The 24,792-nt window shown below is 44.0% G+C and overlaps 1 protein-coding gene across 5 annotated transcripts in view; it reads left to right on the plus strand.

The window, feature by feature from the left end:
- Positions 1-822: 822 nt before the first annotated feature.
- Positions 823-24,792, plus strand: part of CC2D1A (coiled-coil and C2 domain containing 1A) — a 72,392-nt gene continuing 48,422 nt past the window's right edge. For 2 of the 5 annotated variants that reach the window (XR_006416026.1, XM_044443555.1), the window contains exons 1-14: positions 823-1,933; positions 4,546-4,678; positions 5,472-5,581; positions 6,293-6,361; positions 7,831-7,968; positions 8,835-9,201; positions 10,089-10,213; positions 13,005-13,077; positions 15,007-15,123; positions 15,268-15,315; positions 19,677-19,807; positions 21,583-21,655; positions 22,443-22,561; positions 24,234-24,372. Coding sequence is in view for 4 of the 5 variants with exons in the window: in XM_044443555.1 (XP_044299490.1) it covers positions 1,868-1,933; positions 4,546-4,678; positions 5,472-5,581; positions 6,293-6,361; positions 7,831-7,968; positions 8,835-9,201; positions 10,089-10,213; positions 13,005-13,077; positions 15,007-15,123; positions 15,268-15,315; positions 19,677-19,807; positions 21,583-21,655; positions 22,443-22,561; positions 24,234-24,372 (1,708 nt within the window). In the remaining variant the exon portion in view is untranslated. The remainder of the gene's footprint in view (positions 1,934-4,545; positions 4,679-5,471; positions 5,582-6,292; positions 6,362-7,830; positions 7,969-8,834; positions 9,202-10,088; positions 10,214-13,004; positions 13,078-15,006; positions 15,124-15,267; positions 15,316-19,676; positions 19,808-21,582; positions 21,656-22,442; positions 22,562-24,233; positions 24,373-24,792) is intronic. The other 3 variants (XM_044443556.1, XM_044443557.1, XM_044443558.1) reach the window with 3 other exon arrangements.

Genomic DNA, 24,792 nt, shown 5'->3' on the forward strand with positions numbered 1-24,792 from the left:
TCTGTCTATGGTTTATATAATACAGCAAAGCCTTTGACTGTGTGGATCACAATAAACTGTGAAAGGCTCTGAAATAAATGGGGGTTATGCAGATTATGCATCAGGATAAACTTGACTATCCTGATGCATACTCTGTATCATGGACAAGAAACTACTGTTAGGACTGCATATGAAGAATCAGAACAGTTTCCTCCTGGCACAGGTGTCAGGCAAAGGTATATATCATGTCTCCATGCACAACCAAATCTGCAATACAGGAACAGAGATAATTAATTTGGACTGTGCTCAATTCACTGTATTGATGAAAAGCACAGCCCTGCAGCCACCTTTCTTTTCTGAGAAGCCTTTGGAACATGCCACTAGCAACTTGTGCCAATTAAGGTACTCTCATATTCTTCTCTGCTTGCCATGTCAACATTGTTCCCTTCCTCTTGGTTATTTTCCTGCACTTAATTTAGAGCTTGGTGACCCCCAGAATATAGTCCCGATACAGTCCCAGTTCCCTCTGTGATCTCGTATGAGCAGCTTCCATTTTTACTATGGCGAAGAAAATTCGCTAGCCAGAGCCTCAAACATTCGCGACTCGTATCTGCTCAGGAATGAAGACTTCAAGGAGACACCGTTTGCTCACGCCTATGGACGGCCAAGCGTGCCGTAAAGCGAGGAGCGTGTTGACGCGAGCGCTGTTCCTCCCTCTCTCCCCACGGAAGGAGGGAGTCGTAAAGCACGGCGCGTTGTTGACTGCTGCCGGAGAGAAAGCAGGAAGTGAGTGTGTTGTCATGGGAGCGAGTCGGGGGTGAAGCGCCCCTCCTTCTGCGGGCGATGTTGGGCGAGGGGTGGGGGGAATAGTCGGCTGTGGAAGTGCGTAGCGGGGAAGAGCGCGAAGGGCTGGTGTTCGTGGTGGCTACGAGGCTGGAAGCCTCATCTTAAAAGATTTTTCGTCCGCAGTTATCTCAGTATCCTTACAACAATCTTGTGAGGTGGATCGGCATAGTTGTCCCTGTATTAAAGACGGGGCGGGGGTCGAGGCTCTTACAGGAGGGATGATTCGTAGCTCAGACTGCAATCCAGAGCCTCAGTTTTCCTGAAAATAAATCGTACGGTACACGTTGGAAATTCTGCTGCATTCCCTGGGGCTTACTTTGGTTGGCCTGATCAAGTTACTTGATGGCCTTGGGTAAGCCTAAGTCTTCCAGCCGGTATATAGGAGTAGTAATTCTGGCCTATCTTACATGTCTGGTGTAAGGATAACAAGGAAATGTCTATGAAGTACTTTGAAAACTCAAGTACTAAATACATTTTAGATATTTTTATTTGAGGAAGAATGAAAGAGGGAACTGAGGTGTAGCTGGCTAAAAGTTAGAATGTTTTGTTAGAAATGGTTGTAATGTGAGCATTTGAGGGGAATACAGTACTGGAAATCGGGCACTAATGGCCTTTTAAAATGTGTATTTACATGTAGGTATGTCCCACTGGGGTTTATTCTCAGGGTTTGCAAATGCAAATTCAATAGAAAATATGCCATATTAAGCATAAATAGCACTTTGAGCTCATTGGACTGTGCTTGCAAGTGAAAATACATAGGATTACAGAAGAAAGGTTGTATCTAGGTATGGTTGTAAAGAAGCAGGTGGCTATTGACTTTGGTGGTATGTGTTCATTTTGTATTATATTTTCTGTAATATTTTAACCGTTTCTTCATTTGTGACACTTTTTTGGAGAGAAAGTAGGGTCTGGGCAGCAGACAGCTGAAAGCCAGGATCTTGCAGTGAGAGAAACTGGGACAAGATCTGATTGATCCCATTAAATAGACAGCTCCATCTGGTCTGATGCTATATTGCACTGACTGAATACAAAGCAAAGAGAAATGAACAGGAACAGGAAGCCACCGCCTCCACCATGGGGAGCCAAAAGCACTGCCACACCTAGACAGGTGAGTTACTATGCACCTTTTCTGTCTTCCTGTCTGCCTGTGAGACGCTCTATTTGAAGTGCTTTGGAGGTTCAAGGACATGTTAGAAGTTGCTCGTGTTCTGTCTTGAATACAGTGAAATAATACTGTACAGATGCAGTAGATCCTCATAGGTCAGACCTTCTATAGGAAAGCTTATAATAATAGTAAAAGGAAATAATGTAATTCTGGCTCCTGCCAAGTAAATGTCTCCTCATGCCATGTTATAATTCTAGTTACAGTATAAATGTCATTTCCGGTTGTCCATCTGGCCAAAGTCCCAAGCAATGGCACTGTTCCCCATACAGGGAGGGAGTGGTATATCTGGAGAATGAAGTGAAGGTGATTTCAGTCAAAATGACTAATTTTTCACCCCTCTTTTACCTATCAGTACTTTGCAACTAGCAACAACAACAAAAGATACCTACCATATCTATGTAGTGCTGACAGTATACTTGGTGCTGCTTGGCTACAAATTTCACATGAGTTATGGTTAGAGGGTGGAGTGGAGAGCAGAGTTCCTCACTGCCTTGATAACTATTTGCATGTGTAGCAAAGGAGAGATTAGTTTGCCAGAAGAATAATTATGCAAAACACTTCCTTGTTGAGGAGATGGCTTCAAATATTTAGTCCTGTGACTTCAGGAAGGCTTTCTTTTTTTTCTCCACTCACCTCAGTTTATTAGTGCAAATCTATGCCAGGCCCCTAGTCCATCCTTTGATATTCCAGCATGTGGAGCAAGATTCATAATATTGTCTTTCTTTGTAGTCCTTTTATTATGGGCTGAGTCAAGAGGCTCAGATAGAAGGGAACAAGCACTTGCTTAAGGGATTGAGCTTATTATACACAGCCAGTTAAAATGTTAATGGTATAAAAGCTAACAGCCTGAGAATGAGTGTGATGATTAGAGTGTTGAACTGGGTACGTGGAAGATTCTTCTTCTAGTCCCCATTCAGCCATGAAATTCTCTGGATGATTTTGGGTGAGTCACTGACTCGCAGCATAACCTACATCACAGGGTGATTTAGAAGATAAAATGAAGGAGAGGAAGACTGTGTAGGCTATCTTTGATTTCTTTCAAGAGGAGAAAAATGGTGAAATGTAGATGCAATAATACAAAACTAAACCAAAATAAAAATGCAACCTTTTAGAATGGGGAAAAACTGCACAAGAATCAGGAAACTGCTAAGCAATTGGGTGTGATCAGACTGGTTAGGTGGGTAAGGCAAACATTCTTTGTCAACTTGGATTTTAATTAGAGTCATGTTTTGGGACTAATAAAGCTCACTTCTTCTAGTAGACAAGCGTTACAAGCTCCCAAAGGTCATACGCAAAGCCAAACTGGGCAAGTTTCTCTAGAGTCTCTAATCCTAACACATGCATTATTTAAATAGGTCTGAGCAATGACATCTGTAGGCAATGAGGAAATGCTATTCCTATTACAGGAAAATAAATTCTAGAATTTCCACTGGGGTGAGATTTCATCCTGACTTCCATCTATTGCCACTGGAGCTGGGACTTGCACTGTTATGAATGCAGATGGTACTTCTAAGTTCTTGCTTTACAAAGCTACATTTAATGAAGGTTTTGAAGGAGTCTAAGCTGAATCACTTTGTGCCACTGCAAGAAGACGGCACCATTTGCTTGCTTTTTGCATGTGCTGAAGACAAAAAGCATCTTCCTTTAGCCTAGTGATCTCTTGATGTGTTGGATGACAGCTCCCAGCACCCCTAGTCAATGAAAGGAACCAGGTGTGGGGGGAACCTGATGCAAACCATGCCCTTCCACTTTTTCAGCAGATGGTCATATATTGCTCCTTTCTTGCATAGGTAACATTGGTAGTAGAGGAGTTCCTGTTACAACATTCCATTTTTTTTTTTTTTTTTGCACTGTTAGGGTTTGATCATGTAGATTAATTTGTTTTGTCACTTTCATTCAGATTGATTTGATCGAATCACTTTCATTCACTAAATCAATTTTTTTCTCAAACCCTGTTCTTTGGAAGCTTGTTGGGGTACCTCCATGGGGAAACCAGTAAGGACTGACAAGTTTTCCTGAAAGACAGCCCGTCTACCATTCTTGCTTACATTCTGTGGCTGCCACTCAGGAGTTCCTTGGAAAGCAGTTCAATGTCTTAAGGGTTTCCTCAAGGTATAGAATACAATGTCACTGCACTCAGCTGTATCCTTTTGGTCATCTCTGTTGCTCATTGAGAGTTAAATAAAATACATGAGATCTTATTTGTTTGTTCGTTGGTCAAAGCTGCTCACAGCAGAGATTTAAAACAAGAAAACATCAAATACAAATAAATTCATCAATATCAGGGTGAAACAAACTAAATAAGAACTCTTTTTATAATCGCAACTTTTATACTTGTTATATGATTTAGGAATAAAAACTGGCTTCCCCAACTAGGGCAGAGGCTGAGACTGGTACTTTTTTCTTCTCTAAATTTCAACAGTGTGTCTGTGAAGAACAGCTACTAATTTACAGTAAGATCATCATAGAAAGATAGCTGTGAAGCAAGGACTGGTATCATTAACAACCACAGCTCTACCAGTTTTCATCACTGAGTTGTATCTTGTTCCCTGTAGATGAACTTGCTGATGGATTTTTCTCCAGAAAGCATGATGGCGGGCAATGGGGAAGATGATCATGAACTGGAGGCTGAGCTTCTGGCTATTGTTGGAGGCCAACCAGATGCAAAAAGGAAACCAAATGGAAAAAGTAAGTGGTCTTGAGCCCTTTGTCGTAGGTTGTTGCTTGAGACAGTGACTAGAAAGGTGAGCTCTGTGTGTGTATGTGTGTGTGGACGGGGGGCTCCATGCCTAGGACCTTTGCAAATCTCTTTCCCCAACCAGTTGCTCTCCTATGGACTTCTCTTGCCCTTCACCTTTCTGCTTTCTTGGACTCTGAGATCTGAGTTTCTCTGCTCCAAAGTGTCTTTTTCTCACCTGACCAAAGGGCATCTTTTGAGACTGAGTCCCTGTTCTGTTTATCCCCCACCATGGTCTCTGCTCTTCACTAATGGGATGTTTTGGGCAAACAGCACTGGTAGCCTCTTCCTTCCCTGCTTTTGGGACAAGTGCAGTGGAAGAGAGAACCATCTGCTGTGTTCAGGGCCAGGCCAGTGCTCCAGCAACTAGCTCCCCTTGACCTGTAGCACGTGCATATATCCTGGGACCTTAGTACACGACCTTACTACACACAAATAGGAATGGATCTACTCCTAGCCCTGCCAGTGTAATTTTGAGCCTAAAGTAGGAGACATTTGCAACTACATTCAGGTCTGTGATAATAAAATCTACTTGGGTCCTAAGCACTTCAAACAAATGGAACTCTCCTGAGTTCTTACTTGTCCTGACATAAGTTTGCCACCTGCTTTTCACTGGCTTTGCAAACATCGCTTCATTTTCTTTCTGCTGAGAATCTGCAAACATTGCAGAATAACCTTTGAATCTCTTTGGACTGATCCAGGCCTGACTGTGTGTGATGTGTAATGATTTCTGCCTCTTTTCAGCTCCTTTGCCAATGGAAGCTATTGAAAGAATGGCTGCTTCTTGCATGAAGGATCTCGATGAAGAGGATGAGGAAGGAGAGGAAGATTTGGAAGATGATGCTGAACTGCTGGTAAAAATGTTTTGGGTTCTGGTAGTTTACTGTGACTATGTTGCACTATTAAGACATTTATTTAGCAGCCATGATATCCTTTAGTATGGGGGTGCAAAACCTCAAGCCCTGGGGCCAAATCTTGTCCTCTGCATCCCCAGTGCATCCCTCTGGGATTTCCCAGAAGGCCATACCTCTTTCCCCAACCACTGATTATTTGGTGCCTCTCCTAAGGTTTAGGTACCAGCAGTAAGAGCTGAATGCTGCGACATGCTGGCATTTTGGCCCCTGACCTTTCCCTTTGCCGCCACTTATTGATTTTCAGATTGCAGTGGGCTGTGTATGTTAAAGTTAAGAAGGTGGTGAAAGTCTGAGGCAGTGAGGGGATAATTGTTGGCAGTTCAAGGATACCGCAAGCACAAAGGCGGTGAATACTGCCTGGCTTTACTTCTTTTTCACTGGGAGAGGAGAGAGGTGATGGCACCATTAATTTGCAATGCACAATATGGAGGAGGGGAAGCAATCTTGCTGGGAATGATGGGAATTGAAGTCCAGCACTTCTGGAGGGCAATCAATTGCAGAAGGTTCAATTAATACTTTTCTGAGAGGTCTACATCTAAAAAACTTGCTGTGCTTTGGATCACTTGATAGCCCTGAAGTAAAACAGTAGCATTCTGTGGGGTGAATCTTAAAATTAGAATGCATAACAAGTATCATTTTCCTCTTCTGCAGGCAGAACTCAATGAAGTGCTTGAGGAAGATGATGAAGCCAAGGATGCCCCAGTGCCTGCTCTTGCAAAGGTGAGCACTTGTATTCCCACTTGCTCTTGCCTTCTTTGTGGCCAGTTCATTCAGCTGCACTGAATACTGGTGAGGGGAAATTGGGTTTTCTTTATGTGTCGGGGGTTGACACTAAGAGATTCCACAGGATCTCTGGGGTAAGGCTTTCAGAAGCCCTGGCCATTTGCAGCCTGTTCTCAGTAAATGCCAGGGAACAGTGGCAAGGAAAGCCAGTTAGGAAGTTTCCCTTCATATCTTTTGTCAGAGTGGGATTTGGGAAGTCTTTGGTTCAGGCCATGCCTCAGTTATGAACTCACTGGATGGCCTTCACCCAGGGTCAGTGAAACCTGTAGCCTACTAGATTTTGTTGAACTTCCAGGCAGCATGGTCAGTGAGTGGGATGATGGGACTTGTAGTCAAACAATGTCTGGAGGCTTTCCACCCCTGCCTTAGACAGCCCACTATTGTTCAGCCTCATCTCTACATATCTATAATATGGAAATATCTGTAACAGACAAGTGCTAAAGCAACAGCAGAATAGTTACTGTTGCTGTGAAGCATTCTCCCTCAGGCAATATATAAATGCTAATCATGAGCCTGTCCCCCTCACAGGGCGCCATCCTACTGTGAAGCCCATAAGCCCCCAAACTCAAAGGCTTTTGGTCATGCTGTGCAGAGTGGGAAGAGATCAGATGTGGTCATTGCCTGGCTGTCTTCCTGCTCTGCATATTCACTAGATAGGCCTTTCTGCTCATCTTTCAGATGGAGAACGGAAGGTATGGGTGAGGCACAGGATCACTCATATCCCAGCCTCTCCAGTCCCCACCCCGCTGTATTTCCTTTTACCTTTCTCTGAGGTGGCTTTCCAAACCTCAAGGGGCAGCTGTCATGCTTCTTTTTGTCTCATCTGTGAGTGGGGATGCTCTGAAGTTGCTGTCCCTGACCTCAGATCTGGGAATCCAAAATATCTGATTCCCCCCCTCACACCCCTCAGGTACTGTCTTGGGAACACAGGACTGCTTTTTCTATAGTCCTTCCAGTAGTCCTGCAACATAGGGTCATAATAATTATGAAGCCAGGAAGAGGAGAGCACAGTTTTGACACTAATGTTTCTACTTTTGATCCTTCTACTTTTGAGAGCACGTGGTTTCTTTTCCTTTAAAAAACAGACTAATTCCAGCTGGCTGTCTCAGTTTGTCCCGCAAACACAGGTAGGCACTATGGTAGGAGAGCAGAGGGACACGGATATTCCCTAGACTCATTTGGTGCCCTCCAGATGTTTTGGACTGCAGTGTCTATGAGCTACAGCCAGCATGCTGAGAGTTGTAGTCCAGCAACACCTAGAGGTTGCCTACCTTGGACTTTTGGGTCAGGACTCAAATGTGCAAGTGGTATAAGAGATGCACATCTGAGAAACATCAGTAAGGACTAGTGTTTTTTGTTCATTTCTTTTTGGTTTGAAAAGCAGTCCCTGTTTTGTGCTTTGCCAGACAAACGATGCCCCCACTGATTCCAGCAGCACTGAATCCATTTTGCTTGAAAGACTAGCCATGTACAAGGATGCCATTGCCAATGCAAAGCAAGCTGGGGAAAGCTCCAAAGTGCGCCGCTATGAAAGAGGTCTTAAGGTAAGCTACATAACAGTCACTGGAACATACTTGCTTAATTGGGAGGGGGGCTGGGGGGGGCAGATCTTTATAGGAACTTAGAAAGCTGCCTTGTTCCAAGTCAGATCCCCTGGTCCATCCAGGCCAGCATTGCCGAAATTAAGTGGCACAGACTCTGAGTTTCAGGCAAAAGTTTTTCAGCCTTCCCTTGAGATGCTGGAGATTGACCCTGGGACCTCCTATGTGCAGAGCAGGTATTCTACCGGTGTGCCATGGCCCTTTTGTGGATTATGTAGAAAAAATTAAGGAGGAAGGGCTTTAAAAAGACTTATTTTTTAAAAGGACTGGAATGACCAGGCTGCAAAACCAGACAGCCAAATCCACCATTAATCCTCAGTACGGTATCTGATGGAGCATGGTCCACTTCTGTGCCTAACAGCTCCACTGCCCCCCCCCCCCCTCTTCTGGTTTGGTGTTGGGAATGGGGAAGTGAGGGGATAAAAAGGTCCTGATACTCCTTCACATTTTGATATAGTATTGCATGGACTCACTAACCTCCAATTCATGTGGCAGTGTCCTTTAAATAGTGATTTGGGGGAGCTGCTGGGATGGAGTTGTTTGATCAGTCCTCATGTGTGTTGGACTGCACTCCCAACATCCCCAACCAACCTAGTGGGAGTTGCTGTCTGAAGGACACCCAGTTAGAGAAACCTAGGTTAGAGTGTTGGACCTGGCAGCATTCAGCTATGCTGTCTCAGAGGAGTTGGGAGTTATAGTCCAACATAACTGGAGAAGATCAGGCTGGGAGAGTCTGGACTAGTTTGTGTTAAGGTTTTGAAACATGCTGTGACTGCACAAACTAGTTTTCTTTTTCCCCCACTTTCCAGACCCTGGAAAACATGTTAACCTCTGTAAAGAAGGGCAAAAAAATTGATGAAGATGAAATTCCTCCCCCAGTAGCTACAGGAAAGAATGCACCTTCTCAGCAGACCTGTCCTTCAGAGGTGGCACCAGATTTGTCTGCTTCTGCACTTGACAGAAGTGCTGCATTACCCAACCACCTTCCTCCAGAGCCTGCTTCTGCAGCTCCCAAGAAACCACTGGTTATGTCTTCACCTGCCTCTGAACTATCCCCCAAGCTGCCATCACCAGTCCTTCCAAAGCCAAAAATTTCTCCAGCTCCTCCTGTGCAGCTTGGGTCCTCAGAGGCACTGCAGACAAGATCTGCCTGGTTGACACCATCTCCTTCTTTGGGTTTGTACTAACATTTTCAGCTGTGTGAAACATTTTTCTGTGTGTGTGTGAGAGAGACTGACTGACTGACTTTGGATAACACAGTGCAGCTCCCACTCATGTGTTGTCATGTTCTGTGAACTCAGCAAATGTGGGCTATACAAGTGTTAAACCTCACATGATCCTAAAACAAACCATGGCTTATGCTAGGGTTGTTTCACAATGTTATGATTCCTGTTTGTTGACTAGGAAGAGGGAGAGTTTTTGTAAAAATGAAAATAAGAATAAAATGCATCATAGATGCAAAATCAGCATTATTTTATTTCTGCACACCTAACCTGAATAGGAATTAGAGATGTAAAGGCCTGGAAAAATGTGAAGGTAACAGAAAAAGTGTAAAAAGAACATGATTTTTCAGGGATTTCTGAAAATTTTTGAGGAAAAAACATTTTCTGTTCTCCCCCACCACCATTTTCCCATAAACCTTTGCATCTTTAATATAAATTGTCTTTGATCATTCTTGATTGGATGTAATTAGGTTTAACACACTTCAAAAATAGGGTTTTTTGGATTAAGGGCATGACATAAATCCAAATGAAACACTCTATTAAAATTACTATTTGGGTAAATGGCTAGGAACCACAGAATACCTTGACTTGCTTTAGGCACCCCCACACCAATTCATACTTGTGTGTTCCTATAATGGTGGCTCCTTGTGGGAAGTCATTTTTGAAAGTGATGGTAGTTTCAAAAGCAGTCCATGATATGCTATGGTGGCCTGCAGTTCAAAGCAGATGGCAGGGAATAAGACATCTCATAGGACATAAAACCAAAATAAAAGTTCCCTTTCGTCAGCTCTCTTTGATTGATGAGAAGGTGCAAATGGCCATTTCTCTGCTCTTCCTCAGATACCAAAAGTCCCAATGCTCAGGTGGCCCTGCAAGCAAGGCAACGGGAATACAAGCTGGCAGCACTGCAGGCTAAACAGGAAGGAAGCATTGAAATGGCTACCAGATATTACCGCATAGCCAAGGTAAGTGTGTTCCTGCAGTACTTTTGGCAAGTAGTGATGAGAGACAGACTTGAATGGCAAGATGAGAATCACCAAAGAAATTGTCTTTTTTTTCAAGTTTAAAAAAAAAAAAAGTATTTGCCCCTTCATTTTTCCTTTTGTCCTCCCTTTTTTGCTGGCACTGTGTTTCTGGTGTGTCCCTCTAAAAGTGCAAGGGACTTTGATTTAACATCTTTGTCATGGACAGATAACCATCTGCTGAGATTAGACTGACAATGGCTTTTCCCCTCTGCAAGGATTAAGAGGCTAGTGGATCTGGATGGCTTCCTGAGGGTTCTGGGGGCTTCCTGGCTGATATGGCTGGTCCTGTGAAGTTCTGGTTGAAATTACCTGGGCGGCTGATATGGCTCCTAAGCACCTTCTCTGTTGTGGAGCTCACATGACTCCATGATATACTGTAGAGCTGAGGACAGTGAAAGAACCATAGGTGAAGGCTTTAGTGTAGGAGGAAAAATTGCAGCAGATGCATGCAGTTGAACTCTGATGTGTGCCTACAACTGGGTATATTTAGAGGCAGTGAAGACAGCAGAGAGAGAACTTCCCAGTGCCTCTGTACAATCTTCCATTTGCTACCTGGTGTATCTTTCTAGGATTGTACAGGAGCTGGTATATGCTAGCTACAAGGGCATCTTAGAAACATCATCTGAGGCCCACTGTAATTTATTTGCTGGGCACTTTCAGGAAAAAAATCTCTTGCATCCACCAGGAGTTAGACTGCAGAGTTAAAGTGGCTGACTCTGAGGAGTTATCTGAAGCACAACCTGGTCCAGCTTTATTGGATAAGTTTCAGTTGGAACAGCTTTTGTATGTGGACTATGCACTTGGCCTGGCTAATTCAACCACCTCTGCTCTGCATCCTTGCATTACCTGGATTTTATAAAAGCCAGCAAGGAAGGAACAACCAACTGGACCATGGAGGTGATTAGTGCCTCCTTGCAAGAGGGAGTGATCCCATGCCTCCTGAAAGAGGTGGTAGTGAGACCATTTTTGATCAAAGTCTTCCTTGACCTGGAAGATCTTAATAACTTTAGACTGGTAGCAAAAATTGCTTTCCTGGGCAAGATACTGGAGAGACTGGTTGCCAATTAACTTGAGGCTCTCCTGGATGAAACTGATTATCCGGATCCATTTCAGTGTGGGTTCAGACCTGGCTTTGGCAAGGAAATAGCCTGGATTTCCCTTTATGATGATCTATGTTGAGATAATCCAGACAAGACCAAGATGCTGTTGGTGGGTTGTTTCTTTAACTGGCGGGAGAGTGTTCAACCTGTTCTAGATGGGGCTTCACTCTCCCTGAAGGAGCAGGTTCATAGTTTGAGGGTTCTCTTTGATCCTCTGTTGCCACTTAAGGCATGGAGTGCATTCTACCAGCTTTGGCTGGTGGCCCAGCTGTGCGCCTATCTGGTCAGGGATAGCCTGACTTCAGTATTCTATACTCTGGTAATCTCTAAATTAGATTACAGCAGTGAATTCTATGTGGGGCTGCCCTTGAAGGTGCCTCAGAAGCTGCAGCTCATGTGGAATGCCACAGCCAGATTAATACCTGGGATCCATATGTCTGAACACACAAGACCAGTTCTGGCCCACTTACGCTAGCTGCCTGTGTGCTTTCAGTCTCTATTCAAGCTGCTGGTTTTACCTATAACACCACAAATGGCCTGTGATCACAGTATCTGTCAGGGTGCCTCTGCCAGATGCTTGGACACTGTGCTCAACCTCTGGGTGTTCCTCTGAGTGCCAACTCCAAGGGAGACTCAGAGGGTGACAACTACAGGAAGGACTTTTTCTGTATCTTCCCCCCCTCCCCCAAACCAAGAATTTTCCCACTGCAGCCAGCCCTGCACCAAAGTTGTCATCTTTTCAGCACCGGGGTAAGATAGCTAAAGCTTTTAAAGACATACTTGGCTGCCCAGGGGTCTGTGGGGATTACCCATCCCAGGTGATTTAATTTGCCTTTTGCAGGTCATTTTTACTGAATATTTTAGCTATTTTAAATTCATTTTAAATAACATTTATATGAGATTTGTCTTTGTTTTGTTTTTATGCATTGTTGTGAACCATGTAGTAGAGGTTTGGCAGTAGGGCAGTATAGAAATGAAACGAATTATAATAAATACTTGCCTGTTGTGGTTTCTGGCATTTCAGAGGGAGGCTGTAAGAGGGAGTTTGGGTTATTAAATATGGCTATAGGAGCCAGTTTCTGACTCCCAATCTCTTAGGAAAAGTATTGGGTCTACTGAAGGCTTGGAATCCAGATATTTAGGCATTGTGTTTTATCTGTCCACAAATGCATTTATGCAGTTAAGAAGGAGGAAGAAAAGAAATTGGGTCAGGGCTGTCCATTCAGCTGCAGATTTCCACTGAACAGCTGCAAAACAGGAGGTGAGGGGGATGATTTGCTATGGAAAAGGTGATCAAAGCATTAACTCCGCCACCATGTTTTCCAGTAATACCCTTGGCTGGGTTTCAGAATGCCTGTGTTGCAGTACCATGGGAAACAGCAGGCTAGAGGGAGGCATTTGGGGTGCAGGAAATGACAGGCAGGATGTAAAGTATCTGCTCTGGCTGCCACATTGCCTGTTGTTCTGCAGCTACTCTAGGCAAGACCAGCAGTGTTGACCAGTTAGTCACTGTTTGCCTTTCTTTTCCATCTGCAGCTTCATTATGAAGGTTTGCTGTTTAAATTGTTTGGATTTCCAGTGCAAAGATGAGAGAATAGCAAGCACGTAACTTGTCTGTCCATGTTTTTCAGAGCTTGGACCCTCTTTTAACATCTGCAAGTAAAGGAGAGACCGTGGATCTCAGCCTTCTGCCTCCACCTCCAGGTGCGGGTGGTTGAGAACTTGGTTGACTTGGCCTTAGTAGGCCCTGAGCGTGAGCTTCACTAGCAAACAGAAATGGAGGCGAGACGTACAACTTCCTAAGGAAGCAGGTTGGGTGGGGATCCTGCGCAAAAGGGACAGAGTCTGTGAGCATCCAGTCTCTTCTTCAGTGAGATGCTGTGCCAGTTCAGTGCTCTAGTTGAAAAGTGAAGGTTCATTGATTAGTTCCCTAATCCATAGGTAGCTGGGGGAGGCTGGGAGTTGTAGTCCAGTATGAGTGGAGAACACCAAGTTCTGTCCTAATACAGAATCTCTGTCTAACTACCTGAAAGTGTAGCCAGATGCAGAAATGTTGATGTGTGGCCAGTAACTGCTCCGTAGCCTTCAGGAAGCCAAATTCTTCCAAAGATAACTGAGGATTGCAATGTTACACACACTTTCCTGGTAGTAAGTTTCACTAAATTCTGAGTATTTATTTATTTAACCTTTATTTAAGGTTAAGACCTTTTTATTTCAGCAATATTTTAATAAGTTTTAATATTGTCTCCTATATGTTTTTAACTGCAGCCAGTGTGGGTCAGTAATTTATTCATGTTATATTTTATGTTATTTTATTTATGTAAGCCATCCTGAGGCTTTTGCAACAGGATGGCATATAAATATTTTAAATAAATAAATATATTATAAACATTTATATCCCATCCTTCCGACAAGCGCTCAGGATGGCTTACACAGTGTAAAATATTACAGTAGTACAAGTAGCGTCTTCTCTGCATTGTTCTGGTCATGAATTTAACATGAAATGCTAGCACACACTGGTAGTCATCTAGGATTATAATGGCTTATTTCAGCCTTCCCCATTCTGGGGTCCTCCAGGTTCTAGCTGTCAGCATCCCCCAGCCAATATGGACAGCCTGATGGTGCTGTAGGCCAACACATCTGGAAGGCACCAGGTTGGGAGGGCTGGCTTATCTGTGTGTATATAGGAGGCTTGTAACACTTTAAAAAGGTTAGATATTTGGTGGCTTTTTGTAATCTCTGTGCTGTCCCACATATAACCACTCTGAGTATGACAGTTGCGTGTAAAAAACCCATCTTTCCTGGTACAAATTCCTGGTCCATGTTATTCTGAGTTCTTGGCTAGGAAAAATACTTGTTTTTAGCTCATGGTTGATAGGAATTAAGTTGAGTCTACTTGTGGGAAATACTTAGTGCGCTACTGAGTCTTGTTATGATGTGTGCTGGGGGGTAAGAATAACCTTTGCTTGTGCTTGGAGGAATGAACCCAGAAATGCCTTCCTAGGTCAGAGATTTATTTTTCTAGAAAGACTTTTTGTCCAAATGAATTTGTGATCACTAACGATACATTGCAACTATAGATAGTTAGGAAAACAGGTGCATCTGTGTGCATACATGTGCATACATGCACAGGCACAAACAGCAGTTGCCCTTTGTCTCCCCTGGCTCATGGCAGGGGTGAGACTGCTTTCCTCCTGCTATGCAGTTCTGGTGCAACTGCAGTGAAACAGGCATTGTGCAAATAATTGCTCGACACACTTACAACCAATATGCACAGCACACAAAGCTCACCATGGGTTCCTACAACCAAGGTTATGCAAAAGTTCTTTAACCTTTAACACATGGTGGCTGTGTTTGGATAATACATGGTAAACCCATTGAGAATTACATATTGATAATGGCGGCTAAATGTGCCTAGTTATTCAGCTATGTTGCACTGAGGGAACAAAAGCTGTAGGTACTTGGGATGTTGTGCTGCGGGAAGACAACTTAGAATTCTGGTTTTGTAGAAAACATCCCACCAATTCCAATGAAATATGCAAATTGGTTAGGGAACAGGTTTTAGTGGGGAGTTGCCAACCTTTTAGGAATAAGCTTATTGTCATGCTTTAGCCAACTGTCTGTCTTCCACAGATCAGCTGCCCCAGGAGATACTGTCATCCCCAGGGGTTCAACAGCCCCCTGTAGCAACAGCAAAGCCCCCTATCCAGGCTGTGACCACTCAAGCAGCAGGGGTCTCAAATACAAGAGGTAGGATCTCCAGAGTGTTTCCTTGCTTCTGCTGTGTCTTCAAGATGCTTCTTTGCTGTGCAGAGCCTGCAGTTCAAATTGATATAGATCTGAGATGTGGTATGTGAATTGCTACATTCCTTTTCTGCTGTGCTTCACTTACAGGTTTTCCTGAAAACACACCCGCCCTCTCCATGGTACAACCTGGTCCTAGTAGGTCTTTTGTGTCAAAGGCCTGGTTCTCTCTGGCTGTATTCACACATCACAACAAGCCATGGAGGACATAGCTTGTCCTTATGTGTGAATACCAGACATCTGGTGAAATGTGATATGTTTTGTTACCATGAATCACTACAAAGAACCAACTGTTTGTTCTAAGGTTTTCACATTTCAATATTGCTTCTTATTATATGTGAAACATAGAAACAGAGCGTGTCAGAAGGGACTTCCCAGGCCATCTAGTCTGACCCCCGGCTCCGCTCACGACATGGCCACTATGTGCATGTCCAGCCTATCTTTGAACACCCTCACCGATGGGGTCTCAGCCAGATCCCGTGGAAGCCCATTCCATACCCTCGGGGTCCTAACTGTCAGGAAGTGCTTCCTGGTATCTAAATGGAACCTTGCTTCCCTGAGCTTTGCTCCGTTAGAGCACGTCTTGCCCAACTCTGCAGGGGAGAACAGGTCTCTACCCACCTCTGTGTGACATCCCCTCACATACCTGTATGTCGCCAACAGATCCCCTCTGAGTCTCCTCTTCTCCAGGCTGGAGAGACCCAGTTCCCTCAGTCTTGCCTCATACGGCATCCCCTGCAAACCAGCCACCAACCTTGTGGCCCTACGCTGCACTGACTCTAACCTGGCTATAGTCTTCCTGTAATGAGGGCCCCAAAACTGAACACAATACTCCAGTTGCAGGCGCACCAGAGTCGTATAGAGTGGTAGTAATACCTCTCTTGATCTAGAAGCCACACTTCTGGCTATGCAACCAAGGGTGGCATTCGCCCTCTTAACCACCGCATCACACTGCTGACTCATGTTCAGCCTGCAGTCAACCAGCACCCCAAGGTCCCTTTCACAAGTGCTGCTCTCCAGCCACTTGTCCCCTAACCTGTACTTATGACACCCATACCTATGCCCCAAGTGCAGGACCTTGCACTTACCCACATTGAATGTCATCCTGTTGTCTCCTGCCCACTTCCACAGTCTGTCCAGATCCTTTTGGATCTGGAGTACCTGCTGCTCAGTTGTGGCCACTGCCCCATTTTAGTATTGCCTGCGAATTTGATCAGCAGACTGTTCACCCCTTCTTCCATGTCATTGATGAAAAGATTAAACAGGATCGGCCCCAGGACAGAGCCCTGGGGGACCCCGCATGTCATGAAGCTGCTTACACGAAATGTGAAGCTGCTTACAGTGTTTTTCCTCAGTTTCCCCATTTTGGCCAGCAAGTTTGGCAGCAAAAGTAACCACAGCTGCTTCAGCCACCATTTTCTGCTGCCCTCTTCACCTAGCAATGGCTGTCTCCGTGAGATCAGCTCTTGTGCACTGTCCCCATGTCCCTGCTCTTGCAAGAAGCATGGACATGGAGACCTTGTGAGAGGCAGGAACACGTCCCCATCCTGCAAACCACACGAGAGAGGCAGGCTCTTGCGAGAGAACAGCCTGGTGCTGCCATGAAAGGAGCACATCTTGGTGAATTGGCCAAGTGGCATGTGAAGTGCCAGGAAGTGGGTAGTTGGGTGCTCAGCCTGTAAAGGGGTTAATTGGCCAGGCAGTGGATATGGCAGCAGCACAGTGGCCAGGCATCAGAGTGTGCACCGGGAGGGAGAACAGGGAGCACCCTTAGCAGCAGAGACTGTGGGGGCAGCTGCACAGGGTGTGCCTGACTGGTTGCTGATCTGCTGTGCTTATGGAGCCCCCATGTTACCCTAATCAGTAGACGGGCTCTGCAGAGCAGCAGGAAAAACAAGTAGTAGCTGGCTGAGAACACTTGCAGGGCAGTGTTCCTGTCAATGGGGAGAGGCAGGCAACACAGGCAAAAGGGTCTGCTTACTGGGATTGGTTCCAAGCCCCAGGAAAGATGGACGCACACGGACACTATTCATGACTACTTGCCTCTCAAATATGTGAACATAGAATGCAAGGTAATAAAGGTAACTTTGTGGTCGTTAACAGCCCCACAGAGTTAGTAAACCTGAGCCTGGGTTGTATCTTTCATTTATAAATAATCTTTCTATCCTGCTATTTCTTTCACACATTAACCCAAAGCAGCTAGCAACATAAAAACATATCCACTATAAAATCACCAAAGAATCACAGAAGAGAAGCTATAAAATAAAGCACTGTAATGCATGCATGAATATATCCAGTGGAAAACACAAGTTCACCCATGACTGTGGGAATTCCCAGGGAAGCTCCTTAATGTGGGAATTGGAAAGAAATTGCCACTGGACCATTTCTTAAAACTAAGTGTTGGGGACCCACAGGATGAATCTCAAAGACTTGTTAAACATTTAGACACAAATAGAAAGGAATCCCCTGTTAAAAGGAAAGATTCCTAGCATCTGAGTTATGCCAGGCTGTGTGTGGCTGGGTAGGTTAGCAACAATCCTATTCATCAATCTTACCCAACCTGGTGCACTCCAGAAACATTGGCCATGTTGGCTGGGAATTAGAGGAATTGTAGTCCAGCATATCTGGAGGCCAGTAGTTTTAAGAGTATGATGCATGTTTACTCCCTCCATGATGTACTGCACACTATATTCAGCGGAATATGTTCCCTGCATATTCCGGATTGTAGATGTAGTTACCTTTAGATGTAAATGTCTACTATAAACATGTAACAGCATAGTCATTTAAAGAATCAGCAAAATATGTGCATTGAAGGATTAGGAAATGAAAACAAAATATTTAAGTAAATGTTGCAAAATTCCAACCCACCTTGCTTCATCTGAGAGTTACAGGAAATAATATAAAAATGTCCTGAGCCATCTTGAAAATTAATACCTTTATGTCACACTAGCACCCAAAACTCCAGTTGTCGAAAACTAAACATCTCTTGTTGTTGTTGCTAGTTTTGAAGTCCTGTCTGATCTATCGCTACCCCATGGACAATATTTCTCCAGGCCTTCCTGTCCTCCACCATCCCCCAGAGTCCACCTAAGCTCACACCGACTGCTTCAGTGACTCCATCTAGCCACCTCATCCTCTGCCATCCCCTTCTTCTTTTGCCTTCAATTGTTCCCAGCATTAGGCTCTTCTCCAGTGAGCCCTTCCTTCTCATTAGGTGGCCAAAGTATTTGAGTTTCATCTTCAGCGTCTGGCCTTCTAAAGAGCAGTCAGGGTTGATCTCCTGTGGAGTATAGATGTTTACAGAATCAGACTTTCCTTTCACCTCCAGATACATCCACAACTGAGTGTCCTTTCGGCGTTGATCCAGTCGCTTCATTTTTTCTGGTGCTACTAGTACTACCCCTCTGCTCTTCCCCAGTAGCACATTGGACACCTTCCGACCTGAGGGGTTCATCTTCTGGCATCATATATTTTTGCCTTTTGGTACTGTCCATGGAGTTATCATGGCAAGGGTACTGGAGTGGGTTGCCATTTCCTTCTCCAATGGATCACCTTTTGTTAGAGCTCTCTGCTATGACCTGTCTTTCTTGGATGCCCCTGCATGGCATAGCTTATAGCTTCATTGAGCTACACAAGCCCCTTCACCACGACAAGGCAGTGATCCATGAAGTGGAAAAAGAGGTACTTCCTAATGTAGAAGTTTGCTCAGACAGCAAATGTGTATTTCCATTAGCTGGGTAGAAAGGCCAATCCCAGTGAGAATGGACAAACGAGGCCAATGAAGTTAGGAGCTTGAACCTATAAGCAAGCAATTGGGCACTTTTGTTAATTTCTGTGGTTCATGCGACTGTGTCCATGTGAATGGAATGTGACTGGATTGTGCATCTCAGCTTTAGGAGATTTCAGACAGGACGTGGAGAAGAAAGCTGTGAAACTCAGAATAAGCTACATACATTACTAGAAATACATTGTCTGGCCTGAGCAAAAGCTGCCAAGGTGTGGTGCTTTCTTGATTAAAATTTGCAAGATGAAACTGGGCTTCCTGCTTAGATAACTAGTGTGTCAGGGAGAAAAGTTCTCCTTGGCAGCTGGTTTTCTGTTTGGAGATAATCTCTTTTCATATGGAAGAGTATTTGTAGCAAGAAGCCCTCTTTCGCAGTCAAAAGTGGTGCAACCCATACTTGGGTGTACCACCTCAATGACAGAAGCAACATTTTTGAAGGCACAGTATGGGGTAAGAGCAGGCAACCTGGTAGCCTGCAAACATTTTAGACTACAATTTCTATGAACCCCAGAATCCCTGGCACCAGAATTGGAGTTACATTTCAGAGTGGTAGGAAGGTACCAGGTTGTCTTCTCCTTGGTCTAAGGCTTTGGACCTATGCCAGAGAAGCTATCAGCAGTACCTCTGCTGGTCTCATACTTGTTTCTAGGTCCCTTTTAGGGTGCCTTGCTCAGTAAAGGAAAAGGTCACACTGAATGATATTATTTGTTTCCAGATACACCCCCACCCCCTCGAGATCTGATGGAGGCACTGCAGCAGAGGATGGACAAGTACAAGACAGCAGCAGCACAGGCAAAGAGCAAAGGTGATGACAGGAAGGCCAGGATGCATGAACGGATTGTGAAGGTGAGGTCCTAGCCCATTGTAACTAGAAGTCCCTGCCTCTTCTTTCATGTGTTTGCTTCCGACTCTTTCTGCTCAAACACACAGAACAGATCTCAAGGTACACTTTGGGACAGGTAGGTGCTCTAACATTTTTGATATTGCCCCAACATAACTATGTTCAGAGTAGTTGGGAAGTATGTTGATTTGAATTTTCCTATTTCTTTCCTACAAAGAGTTCCAGTAGAATCCTAAGATTCACTAACTGAATATATACTGGAATCTCACATTGATAAATGTTTTATGGATAGAAGCTGGTGAATATGGAAAGTGAAATAAAATATGGAGTTACAGTTATTGTCCATGTGTTTGAGATCGATACTGGCATCAATACTTGGCGTTGCTTTGGGAAAAAAGTATATTTGGCCTGAGAAATCCTCATGGGCTGCAAGCACATCAGTCATAAGTTCATATGTTCTGCTGACCCTTCTGCTTTGAGTCTGTAGAATCTGCCTGCTGAAAAGTCACATTTCAGTCTGGAGCACTACAGGAAAATATTTTGATTTCCACTGGTACTTGCATGAAAAATCCAGTGAAAAATCTGTTGGCTTGCTCAGCCATGGAGCTGCCTCAAAATACTTTGATACAATTATTTAAATTAGGGGTGGGGGCTGAATTACATTTCAGAGAAGCACCAGGTGTGGGGGCATTCTAGTAGAGGGAGGTTGAAGGTAAAAGGACTAGACCAAAATTACCAAAAAGAGGCCAGCATCCTGTAGCTCAAAATTCTTACTTCCAGTAACACAGCCTTCGGGGAGGCATTTTACCCTTTTGCAATGGGAAAAATTGCACAAAAGAAAGGAAGACACCACACAATCCCTGCTTGACAGAAAGGGGATGAAGTCAAGGGCAGGGGGTATGGCTTTTGGGAGAGCTTGGGTGGGATGCATTGGAACCCCAGGCCTGCTTTGGAGGCTATTCCATATTAAAAATCGAAGAGTCTGTTTTCCCTCTATCTAAGACTGCAGTGGGGCAGAAGAGTCTTTGTTAATGTTTATTTATTTAAAACTTTTATATGTCATCACCACATGCCTTGGCATCTCAGGGCATGCTCATTTGGCATTGTTTGTTGCAGCAAGGGCAGGCCAAGCTAAAGCCAAAGACACGTCTGCTTCTGGCCTTATGACCAGCTGTCTGGGTTTTTTAAGTGTTCCCTTGTGGTTCAAAAGCAGGATTCTTGATTGACTTAAGACCAGACTGCACAAACTCTGTCAATAACTTCTATTAGTAGCATCAAAGGATGGCAAATGTGCAATTTGCTCGTAACTAAAACATGGCAATGCTTGAAGATGAAAGTGTTGAAAGCATACCTTTAAACATACCTTTAAAGCACAAGTGGTGCTGAAAGAATCAACAGTAAATAAAAGTATCAAAATGCAAAACAAGACAAACTTATAAGAGGTAAAGCTGGACTGATTCTGCTTACAGTGCCGAAGCAGGTGAGCAAGCTATGGATATGGATTTACGTGGCCTGTTCAGCCAAGTGGCTACCACTCACAGGCCAGTCCTTTGGTGAATATACAGGCACACTGTATACTGCGAAGTTCCAAACAGCAATTCATAATAATGGTTAAACACAACTGCTTTCATTAATAATGTTCTTGACAATAAGCTGAGCAAGTATGCATTTGTATATTTTCTTTGCTCTGATCAGCCCAGCAAAAGTGGCTTTTACCAAATCCTGTTCTGCAAATTCCAATTTTTTACATCACCATTTTCTGTTTTTTCACTACTGCCAGCAATATCAAGATGCCATCAGAGCTCACAAGGCAGGAAAACCTGTTGAGTTGGCTGACCTACCTATTCCCCCAGGTATATATAATATTTAATTCTCACATTAATTTTGGTGGTTTGGGTGCTTGCTTTGGATTTCTTCAGAATGTTTTCAGATTTCAGCTGTCCCCTAATAAAATCATAGAATAGCAGAGTTGGAAGGGGGCAGAAGGGGACAGGGGGTTCAACCCCCTGCTGCTAAGTTATACCATCTCATTTAGATTACTCTCTTCATGCTTTTTGAATGTCTGTAGTGAAGGAGAGCCCACAACTTCCCCAGGTAATAGGTCCATTGTCGTGCTACATTGCCAGTGAGGAAATTCTTCCTGTTGTCTAGCCTAAATCTGTGGTCCATTCATGCAGTAGGATGAGGTGGCAGAGTGGACATTTCCTACACTTGCTACATTTCCTTGTGCTCTGCATTAATTCATGTGGGGAAACAACCACCAATGGTCCCTAAAATATTCACACTCTCAGTTTACATAATGTATCCTATTTCTGCTAAGGGAGAAAGGAACTATGGACAATGAATCTCCTCCTATTCAACTTCCCTCCTAGTTTCAAAGTTTTCAACAGGTACTGCCTGTTTTGAGCATTTCTGTGCAGTCATAATGGCTAAAAATGTGTGCGTAGGAGACTAAAGGCACAATCCTGTGCGTGTTTAGTGAGAAAGGCTCCTTTTTTGTCTAAGTGTGAATTGGATTGCACTCTAAGGAGCCAAGCCAAAAGGCTCAAGAGCTTGGACATTAAGTAGCTACAGCCTCCTCCTCCTTTGAAAGAGTCACAAGTCCACTAGTTAGTTGTGGTTTCTTGTCCTCTTTGGCAGGTTTCCCTCCCATCCAAGGAATGGAATCTTCTCCAGGAGATCAAAGTTTTGCAGGGATCCTTGAAACAGCAATGAAACTAGCCAGGGAAGAAGATGAAGATGCTGAGGTGGCAAAACAGGTTGGCTTATCTGCGAGTTGGGAGCCTAAATGTACATGTGGGAAGCCTTGCAAATACGCATGGGTGGCTTGCCATGTGTCAGAATATGGGAATATCTAATTTCTGCCCTATAAAGGAAACTGTAGAGCAGCTGGAAGAATAACGTGTAGATTAGGAGAACCAGGGAATTATTTTTCCTCTTCAGTATTCTCACCTTCTTCAGGGGTGAAGAAGCTCACAATTACACGACTTTAATCAACTTCTTCAAGTTCTCCACAGGTTCACAGATGTTGTTCTAGTTTATTTGCTAGACAGGCATCAGGGCAGTCTACAAAAATTTAAAGCAATAAAATCTTGAAAAAAATAAAAATAAGTTCACCATTGCTCTTATAAAAAGCACAGTTCTACAAATTTTAGCATGGCTTAATAGCCAGCTAAATGTGACCCTTTGTTTTCCCTTCACAAGTTTGCCAGTTTGGGATTGGCTTTTGGAGTTTTGTGGCTACTTTGAAAAATCGTCATCACCTTATAGAGAAGGGAAACAAAAGCAGAGTGAAGGAGGGCTTCCAAAGAATGCTGTCTGCCCCACCCATCCAGAGAGGGAAATATCTGTGGCATTTCCTTGATGCAAAGAGGAGGCACTGCTGAGTGAAAGGGAGGGCGAGGAACAAGAACATAAGAATGTAAGAAATGAAGAAGAGGAAACATAGAAACAGAGTGAGACAGAAGTGGCCTCGGGGGCCATCTAGTCTGACCCCCGGCTCCAGCCAACTTTGCTCACGACATGTCCACCATGTGCATGTCCAGTCTATCCTTGAACACCCTCACCAGTGGGGCCTCAACCAGCTCCTGTGGAAGTCCTGCTGGATCAGACCAAGGTCTGAAAGAGAGAGGGAGAAGCATGTATCATCAACAGTATTAAGCGTTAAGGCTTGTGGGGATGGCTTAGAGATATTAATGTTTTTTTTTAAAAGTTTTGTGGGGGTCCTGTCCCTTTAACCCTCGCAAATGTGGAAGACTGAATATAAGCATGTTGTTATCCTCCCTTGCAAATACTCAGTCCATCTTAAATACCTGTATTGGTGATGGTTTCAGTTTAGATGCAGGTTATACCATCTAGACTTTAAAACTGAATATCACATCACTGATAGAGTCAACTCCCTGTTCCAACAGCTTCACTGATTATTGTTCTGTTTCTGGGCACAATTCAAATGTTTGATTATGACCTTTCAGGCTCTATACAACTTGGAACCAGGCTATCTGAAGGACCAGCTTTTCCCATACAGGTCTGCCAAGGCTTAAGATCTGGGGAGGCTGTTCTCTTGGTCCTGTGCTCTTCAGAAGCCTGTCTAGAGGAGATGTGAGAGGGGACTTCTTGGTGGTCATTCTCAGGCTGCCAGTGGGACTCCCTGCCAATGGAGGCCAAGCTGGCTCCCTCTTTGTTGATCTGCTGCTTGCAATCAAAGACATTTTTATTCAAACAGACCTTTGGAGTATATGCTGGCCTTCTGCTGAAGAGCATTTTAACTGGCTGTCTGTTTTTTTTATTGTTGTACTTTAGTGCTCTAATGGATTAGGTTTATGTTTTAATTTTGCTTTTAATCTGCATATTATTAGTTGCCCTGTGTATCATTTCTTAGAAAAAGATAAGTTATAAAATAGATCCTGGTTTGTCACTTCTCATGTTTTTCAGCCTGACCTCTGCCCACCACCATCCAAACCAGTCAGCTCACTGCAGCCTAAACTGCTGCCCCAGCCAAGCCCACGAGCCGTGCCTGCAGCTGCAAAGCTAGCAACACCTGGTAAAAGTGCCTCCAAGGTCATTGCGAAAGGTGCTTGCCCTTCTCTTTTATGTGTTTATTCATTTGCTGTCCTTGTAAATATTATTGAAATGCTAATATAAATGTAGTTTCTACTCCAGAACAATAGCTTGCCCTATTAGGAAATGTGACTCAAAAGGGGACATGGAAAATAAGGAAATCCAGCTACCAGTTCTAGCATACTGTTATGTAATAACCAGATGGAATAGCCATTGCAGGAGGTGATATTTGGGGGATCGCTCTCTAGCTGCATACCGCTATTAAGCTAATGGGGAAAAGCTTTAGTGGTGTCCTTTTTAATGTATGCAGATGTGGCTGTCAGCAATCAAAGTGAATACAAATACTGACTTCTCAGATGGTATGTGTGTTTGTTTCCAGCATCAGGCATGCATATCCTTTTGGGTGACATTGATCTCACTGTGACCCTGTCTA

This window comes from Varanus komodoensis, unplaced genomic scaffold (genome assembly GCF_004798865.1).
Source record: "Varanus komodoensis strain SLA01 unplaced genomic scaffold, ASM479886v1 scaffold42, whole genome shotgun sequence".
Classification (NCBI taxonomy): Eukaryota; Metazoa; Chordata; class Lepidosauria; order Squamata; family Varanidae; genus Varanus; species Varanus komodoensis.